We start from the raw sequence: 22,899 nt of genomic DNA on the forward strand, positions 1-22,899 counted from the left end.
GGTTTCCTCCCACACTCCAAAAACATACTAGTAGGTTAATTGGTTGCTATCAAAATTGACCCTAGTCTCTACCTGTCTGTCTGTCTCCCTCTCTATGTGTGTGAGTGTGTGTCTATATTAGGGAATTTAGACTGTAAGCTCCAATGGGGCAGGGACAGATGTGAATGAGTTCTCTGTACAGCGCTGCGGAGTCAGTGGCGCTATATAAATAAATGATGATGATGATGATGATGATGTGTGTGTGGGCAGTATATATATATATATTGTGTGTGTGTGTGGGCAGTATATATATATATATATTGTGTGTGTGTGGGTGTGTGGGCAGTACATTAATATTGTGTGGGTGTGTGGGCAGTATATATATTGTGCGTGTGTGTGGGCAGTATATAAATATAGTGTATGAGTGTTGGGGCAGTATGTTAATATATGTAAGGGAAGGGAGGAGTCTTAATATAGTGTGGGAGGTAGGCTATTTAATGGTGGAGGGCAGATGGGGGCTAATTATTTAAAGAGTGCTATTTTATTTGTGGGGTGATGGTGGGGCAATTTAATTTATTGGTGGGGCTATTTAATATAATATTGGGCCCTATTAATTTAAGGTGAGGTGGTTTGGGGCTATTAAGTGAATATGGGACTGATTTTGGGGAGGAGGGCTATTTATTAATTGTGATTGTAAATATGAATTATCTAATGCTGGTAATAGTTGTGGGAAATGGTTATATTAAACGTAAATGCTATTTAATTTATTGCTAGGGCTGTTTGGAGGGATGGAAAAAGGAATATTTATTAAATATGAATACTATTAATGTAATGTTGGGGCTGGTTGGAGGGCAATAGATCTATTTAGCAAATATAGTAAATATTAGTATTTTAATGTTGGGGTGGAGGGAGGCCCAATTCTAAAACTTGTGTGCTACTGATTTAACTCTGGGGCTAGTTGGAGTTTTCTAAATCTCATGTACCCATTTTTTTTTCCAAATAGGGCCCCCAACATTCCAGGATCCGGAAAAGCAGCAACTGATCTAAAGACACCAGCAGCCACAAGTGGTGAAAGTGACAAGAACAGGTAGGAGAGAGCAGGACAGTCTGTCAACTGTCCGGAATCTGGAGGGACAGTCCCGAATTTGGGTGACAGTCTCACTTGGTCAGGATTTGGACAGTTGGAAGGTATGTCTCATTTCACACTGTACTGCTCTTGAAGGCAGAACTGTGTGCACCTAACAGTAGAGCACATAGTATTGCCTGTGTATTGTATACAATTTGTCTAAAATGGTAACCATGTTACATCATAGGGGCCCCCCTGTCTAAAGTGTCCAGGCCCCCCAGAGTCTTAATCCAGCTCTGGGCAAGGTTGTCAGATTGACACCTAGTACCACCCCTCATATTATTTGCTTTAGGTTAATCCTAAAACAAATAATAACTCTATTAGAATATATGGTGAAGCAAAAACAATCCCTTTGCTTTAAAAATCTGATGTCACTGTGCTACCTTTGGGCCAGTCTGCCAGCACTTCCCTGTCCGGTTTCCTTCCACACTCCAAAAACATACTGGTAGGTTAATTGGCTGCTAACAAATTGACCCTAATCTGTCTGTCTGTCTGTCTGTGTGTGTGTGTGTTAGGGGCAGAGCCTGGTCAACCACTAGGCTGACCAGGCTGCAGCCTGGGGCGCTGGGTCCCGGGGGGCGCGACACTGCGGTTATTATTATTTTTTTCATTCATTTTTTTTTTTTTTTCAATCATTTTTTTTTCCGGGGTGGGGGAGGGGGAGTCGCCATGGGGGTCGCCGTGGGGAAGGGGGGGTGGAGGTTTCGACGATCCAAAGCATTGGTGGTCATTGGTTAGCAACAGGCAGCCAATCGCTAGGCTGCCTATTGCTGTGCAGCAGACAGGAAGCAGGAAGTCTTCACTTCCTGTCTGCTGATCTGAGGAGTGAGGAGCGACGCTGGCCAGCACAACTCAACTACAGGTAAGTGAAGGGGGGCACTGCCCTGCATATCTATAGGGAGGGAGAGGGGGGGCACTGCCATGCATATCTATAGGGAGGGAGAGGGGGGCACTGCCATGCATCTCTAAAGGGAGGGAGAGGGGGGCACTGCCCTGCATATCTATAGGGAGGGAGAGGGGGGCACTGCCATGCATATCTATAGGGAGGGAGAGGGGGGGCACTGCCCTGCATATCTATAGGGAGGGAGAGGGGGGCACTGCCATACATATCTATAGGGAGGGAGAGGGGGGGCACTGCCATGTATATCTATAGGGAGGGAGAGAAGGGGCACTCCCATGTATATCTATAGGGAGGGAGAGGGGGGAGGCACTGCCATGTATATCTATAGGGAGGGAGGGAGAGGGGGGGCACTGCCATGTATATCTATAGGGAGGGAGAGGGGGGGCACTGCCCTGCATATCTATAGGGAGGGAGAGGGGGGGCACTGCCATGCATATCTATAGGGAGGAAAAGGGGGGGACTGCCATGCATATGTATAGGGAGGGAGAGGGGCGCTGCAGCCGTATTAGCCTAGGGCGGCCAGAACCCTTAATCAGGCCCTGGTTAGGGAATTTAGACTATAAGCTCCAATGGGGCAGGGACTGATGTGAGTGAGTTCTCTGTACAGCGCTGCGGAATTAGTGGCGTTATATAAAATAAATGGTGATAATGATGATGAAAATGATTGGTGTTGGTAGCCCTGTCACTAATCTCAAGCACAATGCTCTGAATGTGTATGTTTATACACATGGGTGTAAATCTCCATAACATTATATTAGGCCATCACATTACTCTGAGAGGGGAATTCCTGAGTACATTTCCTATCTAACAACATTCCTGACATGAAAATCAAGACAGATCCTGCCCACCACCTGCCAAGATAGGCTTGATTCCCCCACATCCCCCCTTTTGCCATGGAAATTGGGACTTTCCTGCAGACATGCAGAATGTTGTGGAATATGGTATTGTCTCTATAGGTGGCATTCAGATGCCTCTCTCAGCTTGGGACGGGCATAAGGATATCCTTACAGATAACTAAGAATCAAAAAGTGTTTGAAGTTACTGTAGGTTAAAAAATGGGCAGACTAGATGGGCCAAGTGGTTCTCATCTGCCATCAAATTTTGCCAAGCACCAGTCCAAGCAACCAACCAAAGCAGAGGTGAGAGGAGTCTGCCTCTATTACAATGCTAGCAAGTTGGCAATGCACTGTCCTCCAATGACAATAACTTCTCTCCCTATCCCCATGTTACCAGCTCCCAATTTAATGTGCATTATTTCAGGGTCCACGCCACTGGAACTTATCCCAAGTAATTATATCTATTCATCTACACTGCAACAAAAACTCACATTCAGTCTAACCAATGTGTAAGAGTCTGGTGTGTTAGGGCACACATCCCTGGTATCACTGTGCTGTTGTCTGCTCAGTGCTTGGATCTGTAAATATGCAGTGGAACTTGTACTTATAACACCATAATCACTTATGCAAAGTTGGTATAAGATAAAGAATTGGTGAAGAAAGTTCCTTAGAAATAAGGGGATAAAATAGGTGAGAAAACTTTTACAACTGCTATACTTAAAACAGACTATGTAAACATATTAATGCATGACAAATGGGAAATAAACTCTAATTTATTAGGTGAAAAAAAAGCGGTCTCACAATGCTCCCCTTTTTGCGCAAGTGTGCCTACTACTCTGATAAGCGCATTGCAAGGTGCACATCCACTTTCCGTCACAGGCTAGCTTATTGGGTTATGAAGGACAATTCTTGACTGATATTATAGTCCTGTACTATAGGGCAGGGCCTGGTTAAAGGTTCAGGCAGCCTTAGGATAATACGCTCATAGCACCCCCTTACCTTCCACACCAGGGCAATACACAGTAGGTGAAAATGAACCCGTTCTTAATTTAAAATCTGGCTTCCTTCCTCCCCCACCAATTTTATGTTCCTCTGTTTTCTAAATTCATGTCCACATGGCTTTTTAAAAAACTCATATCAATCTTTGTCTCACTTAGTTTTCATTAAAGTTATAAATGTATAGCAGAATGGAGGCATGAATGAGCACTACTGAGGGTGCAGATATGAGGGTGGAGGGGGCTGTCACGCCTGTGACTGTCGCCATCCTTGTCTCTCCTACTTACTTATCCTCATCAACCTTCCCAAGGATGACTCATTGTCTTCAGCATTTACCATGGCAACACAACATGATTAAAACCTTATTACATTTTTCTGTCATGTTTTCTTTTCACTTTGGAGAACAGCTATTCCCTTAAATTTTAAAATGTATGCAGTTAATGTTCATTCTGGCCCAATATTGGCCCTGTAAGGGCTGTTATTTCTATCGTTTCACAGGGGAGGCGGCTCACAGGGGAATGGAGGCCCCCTTAGCCCAGGGGCCTCCAGTCCTTTAATCCAGCCCTGCCTCCAGGACCTTCCCCCCCCCCCTCCCAGTGCTTGCTTTCGTCATTAACATAATATGAATTATCTATAGAATGGAAAATTGTACCAGCCTCATCCACAAATCTGCAACTTCTTTCACTGAAATCTGACTTCCCTGGATAAATTATTTTAGAAGCATCCCCCTTAATTTAATTAGTGTATTATTCAATTGTAGATTCTGTGCGCCTTCCGCCAACAATTCCAACCAGTGCCAATCAAGTTTAGTCCATTTCTATTGTCTCTTATCTTGATTTCGTGAAGCACCTCATGGCTCCAATCACATCTCTATCGACACCACCCTATGCCCGAACCAAATCTTTGTTCCCTCCTCTTGTACCTATTTCAAAAATCTGTTTGAACAGTTATTTGTAAATAACTAAGAACTTAATCACATAAGAAATGACACTGAATTGTCGACTGTACATACGGCTGTTATTTCTATTGAAGTATCTATATTTTTTTATCTCCTCAATAAAGAGAGTCATTAAGAGAAGAATAGTAAAGGGCTTACTATTACCTTAATTAGCACAACAATACTAAACATAGCCAGAATATGCTAAATATCATCATACAGGTCAACCAATTTATTCAGTCATAAGATGATACTACCATAGGGATAGGTATATTCTTATTTTATTTTTCTTCTAGCAATATATTGCTATCAATATGTAGAACCATATACTTTCACTGTCTTTTGCTGTATTTCATCATTTTCTTACAGCAACAATATAATCTAATGCCTTTGTGGATTTTCTTTTCTTTCTGCATAAACGTTTCGCTGGTGACCATCTGTTTGGTTCTCACTTCCCTTCCATAACCCGGCATACTGACATAATAGCAATTTATCTACTTAGCTTCAATCTCTTTTAAACTACACTTGAATGCCAAGAAGATAATCCATTTACAGCAACTAGGCCATTGCAGGACAGCAGAGCAGTAGATGAGAGACCGATTCACTCATTACGATATCATTTCTGCAATTTGATGCCTACTGAAGAATGTTCATGGGCATTTTAAAAGATAAATCCTTATGTTAGAATCATATGTATAAATAAGAATAGTACCTTTTGAGGTTTTTTGCGTAGGGTCGGAGTCTGGGAGCAGAGAGTTAGGGGTGGTGCAAAGTGCCTTGACCTCACATAGGGACCTGTGGTGGCAGATTATGGCAGTGGTAGATGGGTCCACCACCCAGGGCCCGCAGCTCCAACTCCATCTGAAGTGGATTATAAGCAAGGAGGAAGTGACTAGTGTTTCCAGAGCTGCCTGCACAACATGGGGCAAGGACCCAACAAGTGGCTGCACCAATGCCTGTGGTTACTCTTGGTGGCCCTGTCAGGACTATTTTATACATTCTTCAAAACTGGAGGCACACAGACAATCAGGAGATTAAGTAGGTTTGATATGAACAATGTGTAGCCAATCAGAGCAGGACATTTTAGCTCAGCCAACTCCTGTGTGCCCATAGGTAAGTCTGAATTAGAAGTGGCTAGACCAGATGTCCTGTTCTCAAAATGTGCCTTTATGGTTGATTGGGGTCAATATGGCCAGTCTCCGACTCCTGCCCCCCTGTCTGTTTACCTCCCCCTCCCCCTTGAAGTCTTTGTCTTATGTGTATTTGAATGTTTCCTGTGTTAATGTTTTATGATTGTTTATGGCAGTTCTGTTTGATTTATTGGATCTACATTATGCACTGTACTCTGTGGTAACTGCTATGTTTGTTACATATTCTTTTACTAAAAACTTAATAAAAACCTTTTGAGAAAGAAGTGGCTAGACCAACATGTAGGGCCTGATTCATTAAGGATCTTAACTTAAGAAACTTCTTATTTCAGTCTCCTGGACAAAATCATGTTACAATGCAAGGGGTGCAAATTAGTATTCTGTTTTGCACATAAGTTAAATACTGACTGTTTTTTCATGTAGCACACAAATATCAACTTTAAATTTCAGTATACAAATAAGCTATCAAGTATTTGTGTGCTACATGAAAAACAGTCAGTATTTAACTTATGTGCAAAACAGAATACTAGTTTGCACCCCTTACATTGTAACATGGTTTTGTCCAGGAGACTTAAATAAGATACCTCTTCATTTAAGATCCTTAATGAATCAGGCCTGTAGTTATCAGCATCAAAACTTTAATAACAGCACAGAGTAGTAACATTAGGCTCCTACCAATCTGGTTCAGGGAGATAGTGGTATCAAGTGCCTGGGCTCTATGTGGAACAGTTTTACATAAAGCCCAACTTCTTACCATGTATATAGTATTAGACAGAGATTGCAAACGTAAAATTTCAGCAGTGAGAGGCTTATAATATTAGACGTTTAACTATATGCAGCATATACACAAGATAAAAATTACACCATCACTCTAGACCACGGTAACATATGAATATGATTTTCTGCTTTAATACTGAGCAGCTGCATCTACGCACATCATAAAATGGTGTACTTTACTTTTAAACACCCCAGTGGATAGCAGCGCAATACACCTGCGAGGTGTATTGTTCTTTCCTCCATATGTGCCTTAACATAGGGTCTCCTTAGTCAACTTTTGTCCACAACAGGTGCTCACTAGCATAATGACAAATGTGTCAATCTTTGGCTCATTCATCATCCATGGCACATGATCATTCACAGATCACACAAACATTTCTTTTCATCTTCTTGAAAGTCTCTAAAACTCTCTCCCAGGGAACAATAAACCAACATGACCACAACTGTGTTGTTCCATGCAGAACGAGTAATACACTTAACAGAAAGTAATCTGTTCTGTAATTTTACCTATCCAAACGGATTTTACCAATGGTAAACGATAGCCAGCACGATCCTATACATCTACTTGACAGTCCACAACGTCCATGATGCCTGTTTATTGGCTTATACATGCCCGCATGAGACTTCCACTTAATACCTTGTTTTTTTCTTCATTTCAGCCATGTTCCTATGTCATCAGACAGTGTTGTTTATTGTTGTTGTATTGGGGTAAAACCCAAAGGTGGTTCCTGGTAAGAACTTTATCCAATGTAGTAAGTTCAGCTGAGCTATGTATCCAGAAATAAATTCTAATGGATTATTTAAATATATGATTGAAAATCTATATTTATAAAAGAAGTTATTTGTTTGTTTGTTGGCAAATTTTCTTCCACAGCTCTCAAAGCTGCCAAATCTTGCAAAGTTATTTAGTATGGAAAAAGAACCACATAGCAACAACACGGAAATGCAACAAAGTGACAGAGCAACCAATATTGATAAACATAATTTTTTGGTTGTAAACAGTTGTTAGACTGCTGGATGGAAATCTCTCCACGACAGGACATTACGACAATGTGACAAAACAACAAATCTTAGTTTCGAAATAGCATTTTTGTTCTATGTATCAAAAAATTTGCTAATATATGAAAACTGCTACACATTACAAATCGGACCTGCACAACGCCGGGTGACGCTGCTAGTACAGAATAAAGCCAGAAAGATAGACCAAAATATTTAGTAAATTCGCAGGAGGGTGCATACAAGCCAATAAATGGAGGTGGAAAAAACCCACTGTATGATTAATCTAATAAACATGCTTCAATTATAACTCATTGATATCCACAAGGAAGTTTTGTAATTAATCACAAGCATCAGTCTGGGCACGTATAGCAAGAAAGTCATATGTTTCTAGACTCCATGGTTTAAGGCTCCATTATGCTGGTGTCTTGGCTCTGTGCATTGAAGCTGTGTGATGGCACCCCTATAATACAAATCAGTCAACGGAACATGGCACCCCTATAATACAGATCAGTCAGCGGAACATGGCACCCCTATAATACAGATCAGTCAGCGGAACATGGCACCCCTATAATACAGATCAGTCAGCGGAAACATGGCACCCCTATAATACAAATCAGTCAGCGGAACATGGCACCCCTATAATACAGATCAGTCAGCGGAACATGGCACCCCTATAATACAGATAAGTCAGAGTAAACATGGCAACCCTATAATACAGAGCAGTCAGAGGAAACATGGCACCCCTATAATACAGATCAGTCAGCGGAAACATGGCACCCCTATAATACAAATCAGTCAGCGGAACATGGCACCCCTATAATACAGATAAGTCAGAGGAAACATGGCACCCCTATAATACAGAGCAGTCAGAGGAAACATGGCACCCCCATAATACAGATCAGTCAGCGGAACATGGCACCCCTATAATACAGATCAGTCAGCGGAACATGGCACCCCTATAATACAGAGCAGTCAGCGGAAACATGGCACCCCTATAATACAGAGCAGTCAGCAGAAACATGGCACCGCTATAATACAGATCAGTCAGCGGAAACATGGCACCCCTATAATACAGATCAGTCAGCGGAACATGGCACCCCTATAATACAGATCAGTCAGAGGAAACATGGCACCCCCATAATACAGAGCAGTCAGAGGAAATATGGCACCCCTATAATACAGCGCAGTCAGCGGAAACATTGCACCCCTATAATACAGAGCAGTCAGAGGAAACATTGCACCCCTATAATACAGAGCAGCCAGACAGCGAAAACATGGCACCTCTATAATACAGAGCAGTCAAAGGAAACATGGCACCCCTACAATATAGCGCAATCAGGAGAAACATGGCACCCCTATAATACAGAGCAGTCAGCAGAAACATGGCAGCCCTATAATACAGAGCAGTCAGAGGAAACACTGCACCCCTATAATACAGAACAGTCAGAGGAAACATGGCACCTCTATAATACAGAGCAGTCAAAGGAAACATGGCACCCCTACAATATAGCGCAATCAGGAGAAACATGGCACCCCTATAATACAGAACAGTCAGCAGAAACATAGCACCCCTATAATACAGAGCAGTCAGAGGAAACATTGCACCCCTATAATACAGAGCAGTCAGAGGAAACATAGCACCCCTATAATACAGAGCAGTCAGCAGAAACATTGCACCCCTATAATACAGAGCAGTCAGCAGAAACATGGCACCCCTATAATACAGAGCAGTCAGAGGAAACATTGCACCCCTATAATACAGAGCAGTCAGAGGAAACATTGCACCCCTATAATACAGAGCAGTCAGAGGAAACATAGCACCCCTATAATACAGAGCAGTCAGAGGAAACATTGCACCCCTATAATACAGAGCAATCAGAGGAAACATTGCACCCCTATAATACAGAGCAGTCAGAGGAAACATTGCACCCCTATAATATAGAGCAGTCAGAGGAAACATAGCACCCCTATAATACAGAGCAGTCAGCAGAAACATTGCACCCCTATAATACAGAGCAGTCAGCAGAAACATTGCACCCCTATAATACAGAGCAGTCAGAGGAAACATAGCACCCCTATAATACAGAGCAGTCAGAGGAAACATAGCACCCCTATAATACAGAGCAGTCAGAGGAAACATAGCACCCCTATAATACAGAGCAGTCAGAGGAAACATAGCACCCCTATAATACAGAGCAGTCAAAGGAAACATGGCAGCCCTACAATTAGGCGCAATCAGGAGAAACATGGCACCCCTATAATACAGAGTAATCTTTGGGAAGTGGCACCCCTATAATACACAACAGTTAGTGGGAGGATGGCACCCCTATAACACAGAGCAGGTAATAGGAGGATGGCACCCCTATAATACAGAGCAGGTAGTAGGACGAGGGCACACTGTAATACAGAGCAGTTAGTAGGAGGATGGCACCTCTATGATACAATCTGTGGTTCTACAGCTTTTGAGTAACTACAAGTTCCCCTGTCCATTGGCTGGCAAGGCACACTGGGAACTGTAGTTCTAGAACAGCAGAGGAGTCACAGATTGCCTCCCTCTGACATAATGTCTCAGATACTAAGTATAATGGTTGTGCTTTGAGATACAACCACAATATGCTTCTACCAAAATGAAAGACGCAGCAATGCTACTTGTAAAGATTATATGAACCTCAGGGCATGACCGGATCTAATAAATAAAACCAATTGGGACACATTTAACTAACAGTCAAAGCCATGCTGCCAACGTCCAGTAGTCCAGTAGGTCCATCAGTCTGTGTTCAGTGGAAGTTCTCTTACCTTCCCCCAGAGGGTCCAGGGTGTGGATCATGAGCTGGAAGATGGTGCTGCGAATGGTACTGTTGTGCAGAGAGGCCGAGCTCCCGCCTCTGGTGAGGAATGGCTTCAGCTGGACAGAGGTGGAACAAATATTATTTTATATTAACTGTGATTAACATTATATCTACATGTAACATCACGGGGCACCAGATGTATCAGGGAGAACCCTAAACACTGTTTTGATGGCGGAAGCTTTCTTTCATAATCAATCCTGAAACCATAAAAGCAAACTGTACAAAGACCAGGAGACTAAGAACAATGCAGGCACCAACACAAAACCTATGTACATATCAGCACCCAAACTGACAGAGGCATAATTACAAAATAGCCCAATTTGTTATAGTGACAAACCCTTATTTTATATAGTACAGTGATTTGACACATGGATATCATTGTGACAACTATTATTACAATGTTATTGGTATGCAGCCGTGTTTTCAGCTAGCAGAACGCCACAGTGCCAGTGGAATGCTGGTAGAACATCAGGCATTATATCATCGTAATGAGATGACAAGGGATAAAATGCTTTCAGAATGATGCAAACACAGATGAAGTCTGCAGTAAGGAGTTGTCCTAATCTTTGCTTTAAGTTTGCTCCTTCTGTTACCTGAATATGACACTGGCACAACATGACCATTGGATACACCAGAGATAGGCAACAGCTGGAGAATCACACCTGCTGTGCTGGAGATAGAGCAACCTGTGGCTCTACCCAGCTACTAGGTCACACCTACACCTTACGTTGTATTACTCAGGAACTGACCGAGTAAGTCAGGTGTTGTAGTTCAACAACAGCTGGGTATAGGCATAGGCATGTGGCAGAATTAAATATATCGTTATTCTTAAAATTATAGAAGGAATGAGTATTTTTACACATTTGTATTCATGTGACCAGCAAGAAAGCAGAACTGAAGTAGGTCAAACATATTACCAGGGCTTTGGGTTTACATTTTCTTGATCACATATTTTCTGGTGAGTGTTATGGTACCATTATTTTTTGGACATTGCCCTGCCAGTGCCATACTCAGAGTTCAGGTTCTGGTGCTGCTATTCAGTATAGTCTACTAAATAAAATCAACCTGTTTATATAGGAACACAGTTCACAAATGATGACGTTCAACTGTAGGTAACCATAAATATGTTCCTTAATAAAGTGTTTATGAAGGTGCTTAATTTGCAGCAACTTACACAGCAGTAAGAGCAGTAATTGGATTTGTACATTTGAGCAGCATGTATTAAACTCCTTTGATCACCTACCTTTAATCTGTTGTTGTCTTCTGGTGGCTTTGGCTCATCCCCTGCAACTGACCCATTGCCTTTCTGTACATAGACATGAAGAGTAACCACGTAACACCATCAGTCAGAACTTCACAAAGCAAAGATGCTCAACCATCAGCAACAATAATGTTTAATAAACAGTGCTGTGTGCAGGATTAGGCTGGCTACTGAGCTCTATCAATCTTGTCATTAGATTTATACCAACCAATTTGTGTTCGTCTCCTAAGTATTAGCCTCACAAAGATCAGACTCATATTAAGAGCATGCTTTGGAGGCACAAGGGAAACTCTAATAAGGATACATCACGTTGTTGAGGACAGTCTATTCATCTTGTACATTTCCCTCTCTTGCCAGCCAGGTAACACTTGATTAATGAGTTTGTTTTGGATATAAAATAAAAGGGCACAGTGCCTGAGATTTGTACTCCTATTCTGGTACATCAATCATTGGTAGCTGTACAAAAAAATGTAAACTGCAGTATAGCATATATATTGATCACAGTGTAGGTCAGTGGTTAAATCTATTATGTGTTTAATCCATCTAACACATAAACCTGTCAGGAAATGTTCAAGCCACTGAGTTGTATTTCCTTTTATACTGCTCCTGAGCACCATGTTGTGTCAAACCATAAGGGGTGATGTCATAGCATAGCAAAAACAACAGATGATGACATATCATATCTTGATTGGGGGAGTTAGGAATGTAGTTTAGTGACATTTTATAGTGGAACTAGACCATACACAAAATGAAAACATTTATTGTAAACCTGCATAAAAGAGACATCTGTTCATGCATGTGAAAATGATAACTGGCTACAATACTGACTTACATCAGTCCCACAGTGTCAACCTTTTCTATCTAACAGCAGTCATGATGATGTCTGGGGGATGTTATTTCGTACACCCAGAAGGCAAAGGAAACGGCAATAATGCTTAGCTCAGATTATTAGTTTATTATTTTAGAATCAGGTAAAATAGGTTAAAAAGAGCATACTGTAGCAAATTCCATTGCTACCAGGGCAGATAAGCTTACTTACCCATAGAAGAGTATTAGGTTTTGCCACAGATATTTATTAATATACTAAGTTACCTTTGTGTTGCTTTCTGAGCAATCACTGTGAGTTAAGACAAAACATTTCCTCCTCTGCAACATATTACATTTTGGAGGTTTGTCTTTTAATATTGGAAGTGGAACAAAAGATCACCTAACGCTAGAAAGTTTTGACTTGGCTATGTAGTCATGCCACACTATTTTTAGCATTTTCTATCTATATTTCTTGCATTGAATATAATTATAAGCATTACATTGTTTTTCACTTTTCTTAACTACAATAACACTGGGAAATTTAAGTGGGGGTTGCAATGAATTCATTTGCAGACAAGGACATACCAGAAACATTTTATATCAGAAGTATTTATAGATCCTACAAAGTCCACGCTGTGATAGGTATTAGTTAGTATAGTATATAATCAGTTAGCAGACTGCACACAGAACTGCAAGAACACAGAGTTCTGAAAAAAACGTTTTAAGCAAAGTAAGAATTATCACTACTAGTGCACCTAGGTACATTAGGGCTCATTTACAATTGGACGTACATCTGGTTTTGTTTGCATTTTCATTCTGTACATACACATCAAAAATGTGCATGCACATGTCCGTATATAGGTTTCTGCGTATCATTGACTTACGTCTCCTTATTCCTGGATAGGTGGGACGAGGGAGGGATGGGTCAGGCAAGCATATGCCGAGGACAGTGCAGGCGTGTTCACTTATTTAGATACACCTGTCAGGCTGGTGGGCTGGTGCAAATCTACAATGATGACTATCAGCAGTACTATCTAGCTGCCTCTGATTGGTTGATTGAATATTGACCCCTTCAATACTTAACTCATTAGCATCCTGGCTATATTATATAAAGTCTATTCACATTACTTAACTGACACGTCTATTTAATTTGTAATTGCATATTATATAGAAGTGCAACTTCTATTAGTAATTGTCAAGACACTATTCTCTCTTGTGTATATGACACTTGTGTACAAATTGGGTAATGTGACACTTTCACTACACTACTCCTGCACTATTGTGTAAGCAGTGACGGAACTACCATTGGTGATAATGGGGCCCACTGCATGGCAGATGCAGAAGGTGGGAACTAGCGAGCTGCGGGCCCTAGTTCCCTCCTCCCCTCAGCGGGGCCCACAGCTCTTTAGTTCTGCCTCTGGGTGTAAGTGTACATATTTGCTAAACTTGACTTATGCCTGGCACCAAGGCTACTGGTTTCGAGCTGGTTCCTGAGATGAGTCCAACTGAACATATGATACTAATAAGCATTTTTACCTGCAACTTTTCCTAAGCAAAAATTAGTCCAACTATAAAAGAGATCTAAAATGTGTATCTAGGTCTACATCATAGACTCTGCTGATCACTTACAAACTAGAAGTATTGCATTACATTGCTGAGCAAGATCGCCTATTTGTTTTACACCGGACATAATTTATGTCTTACAAAAGTCATGAGAGTAAGGAACACTTGAGCTGTTTTTATTGTATGTATCACATCTGTACATTTTAATGTTTTAGTTATATTGGCTTTTGTACGACTATAATATATGTATTCCCATATAAAATGCCACTAGGTGACTTACTGAGAGTAGTGTCATGAGCCTGCTCACAGTATTTTCAGAGACTGTGAAAGAGTCAGGAAAATGTATGCACCCAAAAAGGCTCTGTGGTCACTCCATAAACTGGGAGTACCCCCTAAATGTGCAATCTTCACACGCCCTGGGTCCATTTGATTATCTTGCTTAACTTAAATCTTGTTTTCTCATTCAGGTGCACAATCTTACACAATACTCTGGTTAGCCTACGTTCAGAAAGGAATGCCACAATTTGCCCAGTTCCTCCTATCGAAAGGAGCAACATTTTCACTACAGCTGCTGCAATATTGGTCCATGATATCACAAAGAGAAGAAAGAAATAAGAACGGATATAAGCTTCCGGACCACATTTTTCAGTGTTCTTAAACAATCTTTACAGACTCAATACACATTCACATGGCCTGTTTTGCCATGACAATTATTCAAGAAATGACCAATAAGTTTGCCCACTATATTACACTTTTACAATCTAAAAAGAAAAGAGGCATAAGTGCATTGACTACACATTTACCCATGAACATTTCTATTTCATAAATGACCTACAATAGACTCCATCTATTATATTATAATCTCAAAGACCAAAAGACAACAGGAAATCTGACTAGGTTTTTTTTTAAAGCCAATGATAAGTACAAACCTTAGTAGTGTCTTCCAACGCCATTACTTTAACGAGCCGCTTTTGTTTAGAAAGCTGTGCCTTCATCCATTCCTCCACCTGAACATTGCATTTCATAAAGATGACATAAAGCCCATATGCACTCAGGAGCATCATGCTCTCCCACCACAGAATAAAGTTATCCAGGAAAAAGATAATCAGCATGATCAAATCGAGGATATAAAAGGAGACATCTCTGAACAGAGGCCACCAGGTAAGGTTGAGGATCTCCCTGGAGAAAAGGGCACAAGTACCAATGACAAACAAGATGTTAAAAACGGCAGAGCCAACAATAGTTCCGATGCCTACGTTGCTGTGAGAAATGAATACTCCAATGAGGGAGGTGAAAAGTTCAGGTGCCGATCCGCCAGCTGCCATAAATGTGGCACCAGCCACGTCTTCGGAAATCTGAAGCTTGTCTGTGATTACCCCCAAAGCCGGGACAAAGAATTCATCACAGACAATGGCCAAGGCCACAAATACATACATCATGCCAAAAATATGGAGCGCTACCCAGCCCTTCCTGCGCTGCTCTATGCTGAAAATGTCCTCTGGGTACTCTCCTTTGGCATGAGGCAATGGGGGTCTGGTGGGTTTGCTGGTAGTGGTCGAAAGAGTGGTTGCGATTCTTGGCTTAATGGTGGGCGTTACGGGATCTGGGTCCACAAAAATACAGTGTCTGGTTTTGGTCCTTTCTGTTACATTATCTGTAGGGGGAGCTAAAGTAGAGGTAGTGGTAGTGGTGGGGCTGTCAGTGGTGGTCTGGTTGGTCAGTTCTCTGATAGATACCTTTATGGTCATCTCTGTTACTGCATCCGTTACCAAGCTAGGATCATCCAGGTTAGTCTCTGTCCAAGGTTCTGAATCCATCCTTTGATCAACTGATAGCTGGTAAAGAGAGCAAAGGAACACCACACACACTATGAACAAAATCCGGTTCAACTGAAGCCTTTTTCTCCTGTGTAGATGCATTTTAGTAGTGTAGCCTGGCTCAAGGACCAGGAGCCAGAAAAAGTTTCACTTTCTTCCACACAGTAATTTATTTCCTAAGGAGAGATTTCTGGTCTTGTCCTATGCTTGTCTTTCATCTTTAGGTTGGCTCAATGTAGTATTTGCTAAATTTGGAGGTTCCTGTTGGGCATTGTGGGAAATCCTAATAAGAACAAACATAAAAGAACCATTAGTGTAATTATTTTGAAAACATTACACACCACAACATCATTCAGATGCTAAAGTAAACTGGCTGTCGAGGTCATACCCTGTTATAGACATCAATAGACAGATATCCCTAATATTTCGTATTGAAAACTGTACCATAACCTTGGCATTCTCTTCTTGCTACTACTCTGCTGTTTCCCTTCATCACTCATTCCTATTCAGTGTATTGTGACTTATGACTCTAGGCTGGTGTTAGGTTCAAGAAAAGGATTTAGGTGGCATAGATGAAAAGTCATAAAATAAGACAAAAAACTTAATATATGTAAATGGAGATGCTAGGTGAATACTGTATATAGAGAATATGAAAGGAAGTAGATAAGATCACCAATATTTAAAATTATTTTTTTACAATACTTTAATATAAATGTTTCACAAAAATTAGTTTTAGGAGTGTCAATAATTGTATGAAAAATTTTGGGAACCACTGCACTACATAATGTATACCGCCAACCTTTGCTGGTGATTAACTCAGGAAAAATAGTAGACGGGGCGTCTCCATGACATGAGAGGGGTGTGGCCACAACCTAGGACCTATTATTTCTGAAGCACAAGACCGCACCTTACCCCCTTCCTTTAAAACACTCATTCATTGTCGCATGCACTAGTGGTACCTATGGAGAACAGCAGTGAATGGGACATACCACACAGCTTTCCAACCCATGGGAAAAAATAGGTGGAATGATGGGACAGAGCCGTCAAATCACGGCGGTCCCACCTAAGTTGGGACATTTGGGAGGTAGGTATAATGGTATACAAGGTAAATGTTTATAGGTTCTCATGGCAAACAATGCTAGATTTACCATAACTCAATGTTGATAGCGAATTGCATTGCTGCCATTAGAGAGTTTGCAATATGCTATCTACATATTTTCTCACACATTGCATCTTCTTAGGCTCCAATGACAAGAAGCTGCCTCCAATCACTACACCTTCTGTGTGCCTTCAAAAATGGCTTTGTGATACCTGACTAGCATCTAGACATGGTTGCTGTACTGAACTTCCATGTGAATGCCCCTGACCCACCTCTGAAAGCATAAACGCAATTATAACATACAGTCAAATGAAAGTACGGGAGTAATTTGAGCACATACACAGTGTGACAAATCATATGCAAGTCACATTTTTATGTGGTGCAGATTGATTTACTACTGTAAGTCAGGCTCATAGACTTTTTATATCTTTGTCAGTTTTTGGGGGCAACTGTGGCATATTATGTATTTCTGGGGGCAACTGTGAAATACTATGAATTTCTGGGGGCAACTGTGACATATTATGTATTTCTGGGGGCAACTGTAGCATATTATGTATTTCTGGGGGCAACTGTGAAATACTATGTATTTCTGGGGGCAACTGTGACATATTATGTATTTCTGGGGGCAACTGTGGCATACTATGTATTTCTGGGGGCAACTGTGAAATACTATGTATTTCTGGGGGCAACTGTGGCATACTATGTGTTTCTGCGGGCAACTGTGGCAAAGTATGAATTGAGGGCACATCTATGTGGCATAAGAAGAAAATTAAATTACATTTTACATTTTTTTTTTATTGAGTGCAGAGGGATCGGTAGTGGCTAAATCTCCTTCAGCTCAGATACCTTCAGACGCCAGTTCATGTGACTGCAGTGGTCACATGGTACTCGGCGGGCTGCTGAATATCTTCCCATGCTGTGCAGTGGAGAATAAGGTAAGAAGAAGGTGTGCTGGAGAGGGGGCATTTGTGACGAAAGGTGATGGAGAGGGGCATGTGTCACTAAAGGTGCTGGGCAGAGGGGGGGCAAGTGTGATTAAAGCATGTGGGCAGAGGGGACATATTTGAGCAAAGCTGCTGAGCAAGGGGACATGTGTGAGTAATGCATTTTTCTGTAAGAGGGTAAACCTGGTGCTTTTCACCTGCTAAACATGCCCCCAATGATGTACTGCCACACCCCCAATTGTACGACCACTTGCATGGTAACAAAATGTTAAAACGGGGGCACAACATTTTTTTTACCATGCTTAACTATAAGGGGGGGACCCATCGAGTTGCTGTACTGGGGCCATTAATCTATCTAGGCAGCTATGTATATATATATATATATATATATATATATATATACAAACACCCAACCGGCACACCTGGGCTTGACTAGATTTTAGTCGGCACTCCGATAGAAAAAGGTTGCCAACCCCTGACTTAGTATATAACATGTCTGTGTGCTCTTACCATTCTTATTCACACTGTGATAGAACCTTACTAACTATCCTCTTTAATGCACCCCTAGTTCATCAGCCAGAATAAAATTGTATCTATCGACAGCATGCAGGTGCTCACATGCTTCTTATACTCTCCTCATTATGGCTTGCCATCAAACATTACCTTTCCTACAGGCTTCTCTTTGTCACCTTTAAGACTCTCCATCAGTAATGGATTAAGGCATGGTTTCCCAAACCCAGTCCTCAGGGCTCCCCAACAGTGCAGGTTTTCTGGATCACATGTGACCTAATTAGGACCACCTGTGGATCTGTTACAATGTGTCAGTCAGTAATGAATACACCTGTGCTCCAGCAAGGAGATATGGAAAACCTGCACTGTTGGGGAGCCCTAAGGACTGGGTTTGGGAAACCCTGGATTAAGGTTACCTTGGATCTTAAGCAGCCTCACAGTTATGCAGCGCCCTCCAAATAAATCCTGTTTTAAATTTACACCACAGAGTGGAAAACATTGTTCTATGTTGTATACACATTTTACAGTCTAAATACTACAGTTTACCAAAGATTTGCCGAGCCCAGACCTTGGCTCCGAAACTCTTTACGTGCACTATGCCTGTTCAACCTCTCACACGCTTATATTACCCCAAAGTGTTTGTAGACACTGGTTCACCCAAAAGAGGAAGTTCCCAAAATGGGAAGTTCTAATAAATCGTACACAGGGTGCAATTCTGCATCAGGCACTGTGTTCTTACACGCCTCGGCAAGCTGTCATTCAGCTTCTATTACATTTGTTTTTAAATACATTTTTCTACAACAAATAAAATAAGATTAAAGTGGTAAGCATAACAAGAACACTGAAGTGTAAACAACAACTAAACTATTGGAATTCAATAAGGACAAAGATAAATCTAAAACTAATAGGAGGAAAGCAAACATCGATAGCCCCATGATTGGGTGAGCACCGCAGACATATAGGAAATGAGAACCACAGGCAGGCATGTGCTAACATAAAAGATATTCCTGCTAGTACATCCTTGTCTTATATTCTATTGCTACAGCCACCAGGCACATATTTTAATATTTTGCCACCTTGTCTCATTTGTGTAAAAAAAGATATGTGTATTGTAACTGTAATAGTGATCCCTTATGTTATATGGTGGTATGCTCTAACACACCTACTCCCCCTCCCACTGCAGGACTATAAATGCATATAAAAGTAGTTATTAAGTAACAAACATGCTGTCCTATGACAGATAATATGCAGCATCGCTACAAATTCAGGTCTGCCATCCTTCCCTGTTATTATTCGCCAAAGATGTGCATTCAGCAACATTACCTGACACGTCCACTCTTATCATTCACCATGTGACCTGCATTTTGCACACAATGGAACTTATATAGTGTTAGGAGCAAATTTTCTCCTGGAAAAACCATGTTGCAATGTAAGGAGTGCAAATGCATTTATTCATTTCGTTTCTTGCATACAGGGAAAATGCTTTTGCATGTAGCACAAAAATACTGGACATCTTTATTTTACAGTGCACTTTAGAGCTGAACACCCCACCCACCCCACAGTGCAACACAGTTCTACCAATGTGCAAATTTGCACCTTTTTTTGTCTTTTTTTGCTTTGCTCTTAACTGTACATGAATCCCAATAATTTCTAAACTACAAAATTGTCAGGCAATGCTTCCTGCAAGAGCCTACTTATCTGCTTAGCAATTGTATAGGTGCTCACTCACCTCACAGCACTGGAAACATTCTTGTAAAATCAAATCTAGTTTTCCAGGTTTGCAAATGCTGCAGAAAATTTGGGTGGTGGAAGTCGTAAAATGTTAGCCCAAAGTCCAACCCCTTTCCTTAATTGATTGATTAATTGATACTGTTTTACTCCAAAAATGCTGCTTGGTTTAGAGTTACTTATGGCCTAAATGTAACATGAGAGTGAGAGGACATCAGGGGGTATATTTACTAAACTGCGGGTTTGAGTAACCTCTATGTAACCTCTACACTTTTTCAAACACGCAGTTTAGTAAATATACCCCCCAGAACTGTCTTTATTATATTTGACACTTTTCTGTATATGAGGCTTTATATTACATTAACCATGCATCCCATTGGGGATGTGACCTGATCTCCAGGACCTAAAGTGGCACGGAATTCAAGTTCTTGAAGGAAAAGGTTGTGTAAACTCCAACAACATAGGGAACACTCCTGTCGGCACTTGCAAATAAAGCCAGGTGTAATTGTACAAAGGTAGGTGCATGATGTCACAAAGAACATCTAAATCACCCCTTACTCAAAGTTGTTTCCTGGATCTCATAAGTCAGTGGTCCCCAACCTTTGTGATGTTGTGACACTTCTATTGACGCTTCGAACCTATGACTACCTTTTTTGGTTACTCAATAATGTTAAAATAGTGTAACCCACAAAACTAAAATCATTATAGATAATGAAAACATAAAACAAAACTAAAATAAAGGAAACTACAGAAATTGATAGCTGAATCTTTTCAATGATAATATAGTTTACACATCATCCACATTACCATCACACCTACATTCACAAACTGAGCCTATTACAGTGACACAAAACTGTATCCAACATACTGGTAGGGAATTAATTACTTGACTTTGTACAGATTTGAAATGTTAGTGTTTTAGGCATAAATCCAATATTGTTCTTATGTGGCTATTTTGTATAGAAAAATATAAAAAAAATCTGCATCTATAGGTGGTAAAACATTTATCTTAAAGATACCGAGACTGGGGATGGAATTTAAAACCTCTCTTTCAAAAATACAAAGAGATACATTATTAATACTGGTAAACTTAATATTAATATTTTCTTCCTTTAAAAATGTGTATACAAATTAAAACAGCATCTGACAATAAAAGGTTTCCATTTTAAAAAGAGCTCATAGCACGTTCTGACCTTTACATGACCCAATGCCTTACTATCTATCTATCTATATATATATAAAAAAATAAAAACAGATATGACTGATATTATAATAACTAATAAACACATAATTACATAAAGCTGCATATGGATTTAGAGGACTTAACCACACTCTGATATTCTGTCTGTCTACCAAGTTAGTCTATTAATATGCAATTAAATGACACATTTAAGCTTTCCCTGTAACATCTGGAACGTACCTGAACAGAGCAACGAGCAGGTAATTTGGGGGAAGCATTCGCCCCCTTAGTCTTCAGGGCACATAACGCCCAGTGAGGAGAGGTGAATTAGGGAGAAGGCAACATAAGTGTCCCCATCACCAGCAAATCTGCACCAGCTCAAGTCTGTTGAGGGTCAGGTATGAAGGACACACTGCAAGAGCAGTGTCCAATCCACACTAATACCTGCAGCATTAAGGAGATTATACAGCAACACTGTACTTTCCTCACTTCCAGGAGAGAAGCTGCTGTATGTGGGAGGAATGGAGAGGAATTATTTATTTTGTAAATTGTTTTGTGTGTTAAGTTTGAAGACATGTTTTTATCGGAATGACTTACATTTAGATGTATTCTCTTAGCAGCAGCTGACATGCCTTTTTGCATTCAAAATATGAAGACAGAATTGATGAGTTTTATATTTGCTCTGGAACTAAACCCAATATATAAATATATATAGATATATAGTAACAGAGGGAGGTAGTAATAAACCCAATAAATATATATATATATCAGTATGTTCTAGCATAGGGTAAACTGCATTGTCTTACTTTTCCTTGAGTGTCAGTGCAATTCTGGTTAAATGTAAAGTTATTTTTTATAAGTGGAGTTCACTAAGTTATAACATAATAATAATAATAAATACTACTTACCTGGGATCTGGTGTTCCTCTGATTTGGTGCAGTAGTGAATGCCAATATTGGTCTACCGTTACAGGCAATGTAGGTGGTGAAGAGGTGTTTTGGATGATTCTTTGCCCCCTTATGGGTGCAGTCTAGGTGTGCCTTACTGTAAGCACCCTTTCCCCCTTTACCCAAGGGGGTGCCCACAGCTTCAGTAAAGGCTATTGCCTCTCGTGCTTGTCCCTGACCATAATCCAAAGTACTGTGCTGTGTGACCTGTCTGTGTTTTATAAATAGAGGGTAACAATAATAAAAATTAATAATAATAATAATAATAATAATAAATATTAGTATTAGTATAAATGTGACAAAGGAAAACAAAACATTAAGTCTTGCTCAGTCTTGATATCTCCTGACTCATTTAAGACATAAAAGAGCCTCCAAACAACTTCAAATGCAATTTCTTCTCTTTAAATAAAAAAGTTACTTGTCCGGGAAGTCTCTCAGTCTTTAAGTGGTTTCTAATACAACAGCTTGATTTCCATCACTGTGTCAATCCTCTAT

General features: G+C 40.6%; 1 protein-coding gene across 4 annotated transcripts in view; it reads right to left on the minus strand.

Annotated features, from left to right (window-relative positions):
• Positions 1-22,899, minus strand: part of SLC24A1 (solute carrier family 24 member 1) — a 76,262-nt gene that overhangs the window by 31,373 nt on the left and 21,990 nt on the right. For 2 of the 4 annotated variants that reach the window (XM_075207619.1, XM_075207616.1), the window contains exons 1-6: positions 22,366-22,441; positions 22,055-22,145; positions 21,698-21,963; positions 15,109-16,279; positions 11,792-11,854; positions 10,496-10,604 (exon numbers count right to left, since the gene is read on the minus strand). In XM_075207619.1, coding sequence (XP_075063720.1) covers positions 10,496-10,604; positions 11,792-11,854; positions 15,109-16,098 — 1,162 coding nt within the window. In that variant the 5' untranslated portion in view covers positions 16,099-16,279; positions 21,698-21,963; positions 22,055-22,145; positions 22,366-22,441. Of the gene's footprint in view, positions 1-10,495; positions 10,605-11,791; positions 11,855-15,108; positions 16,280-21,697; positions 21,964-22,054; positions 22,146-22,365; positions 22,442-22,899 lie in introns of those variants that run through there. The other 2 variants (XM_075207617.1, XM_075207618.1) reach the window with 2 other exon arrangements.

Source organism: Mixophyes fleayi, chromosome 4, assembly GCF_038048845.1.
Source record: "Mixophyes fleayi isolate aMixFle1 chromosome 4, aMixFle1.hap1, whole genome shotgun sequence".
NCBI lineage: Eukaryota > Metazoa > Chordata > Amphibia > Anura > Limnodynastidae > Mixophyes > Mixophyes fleayi.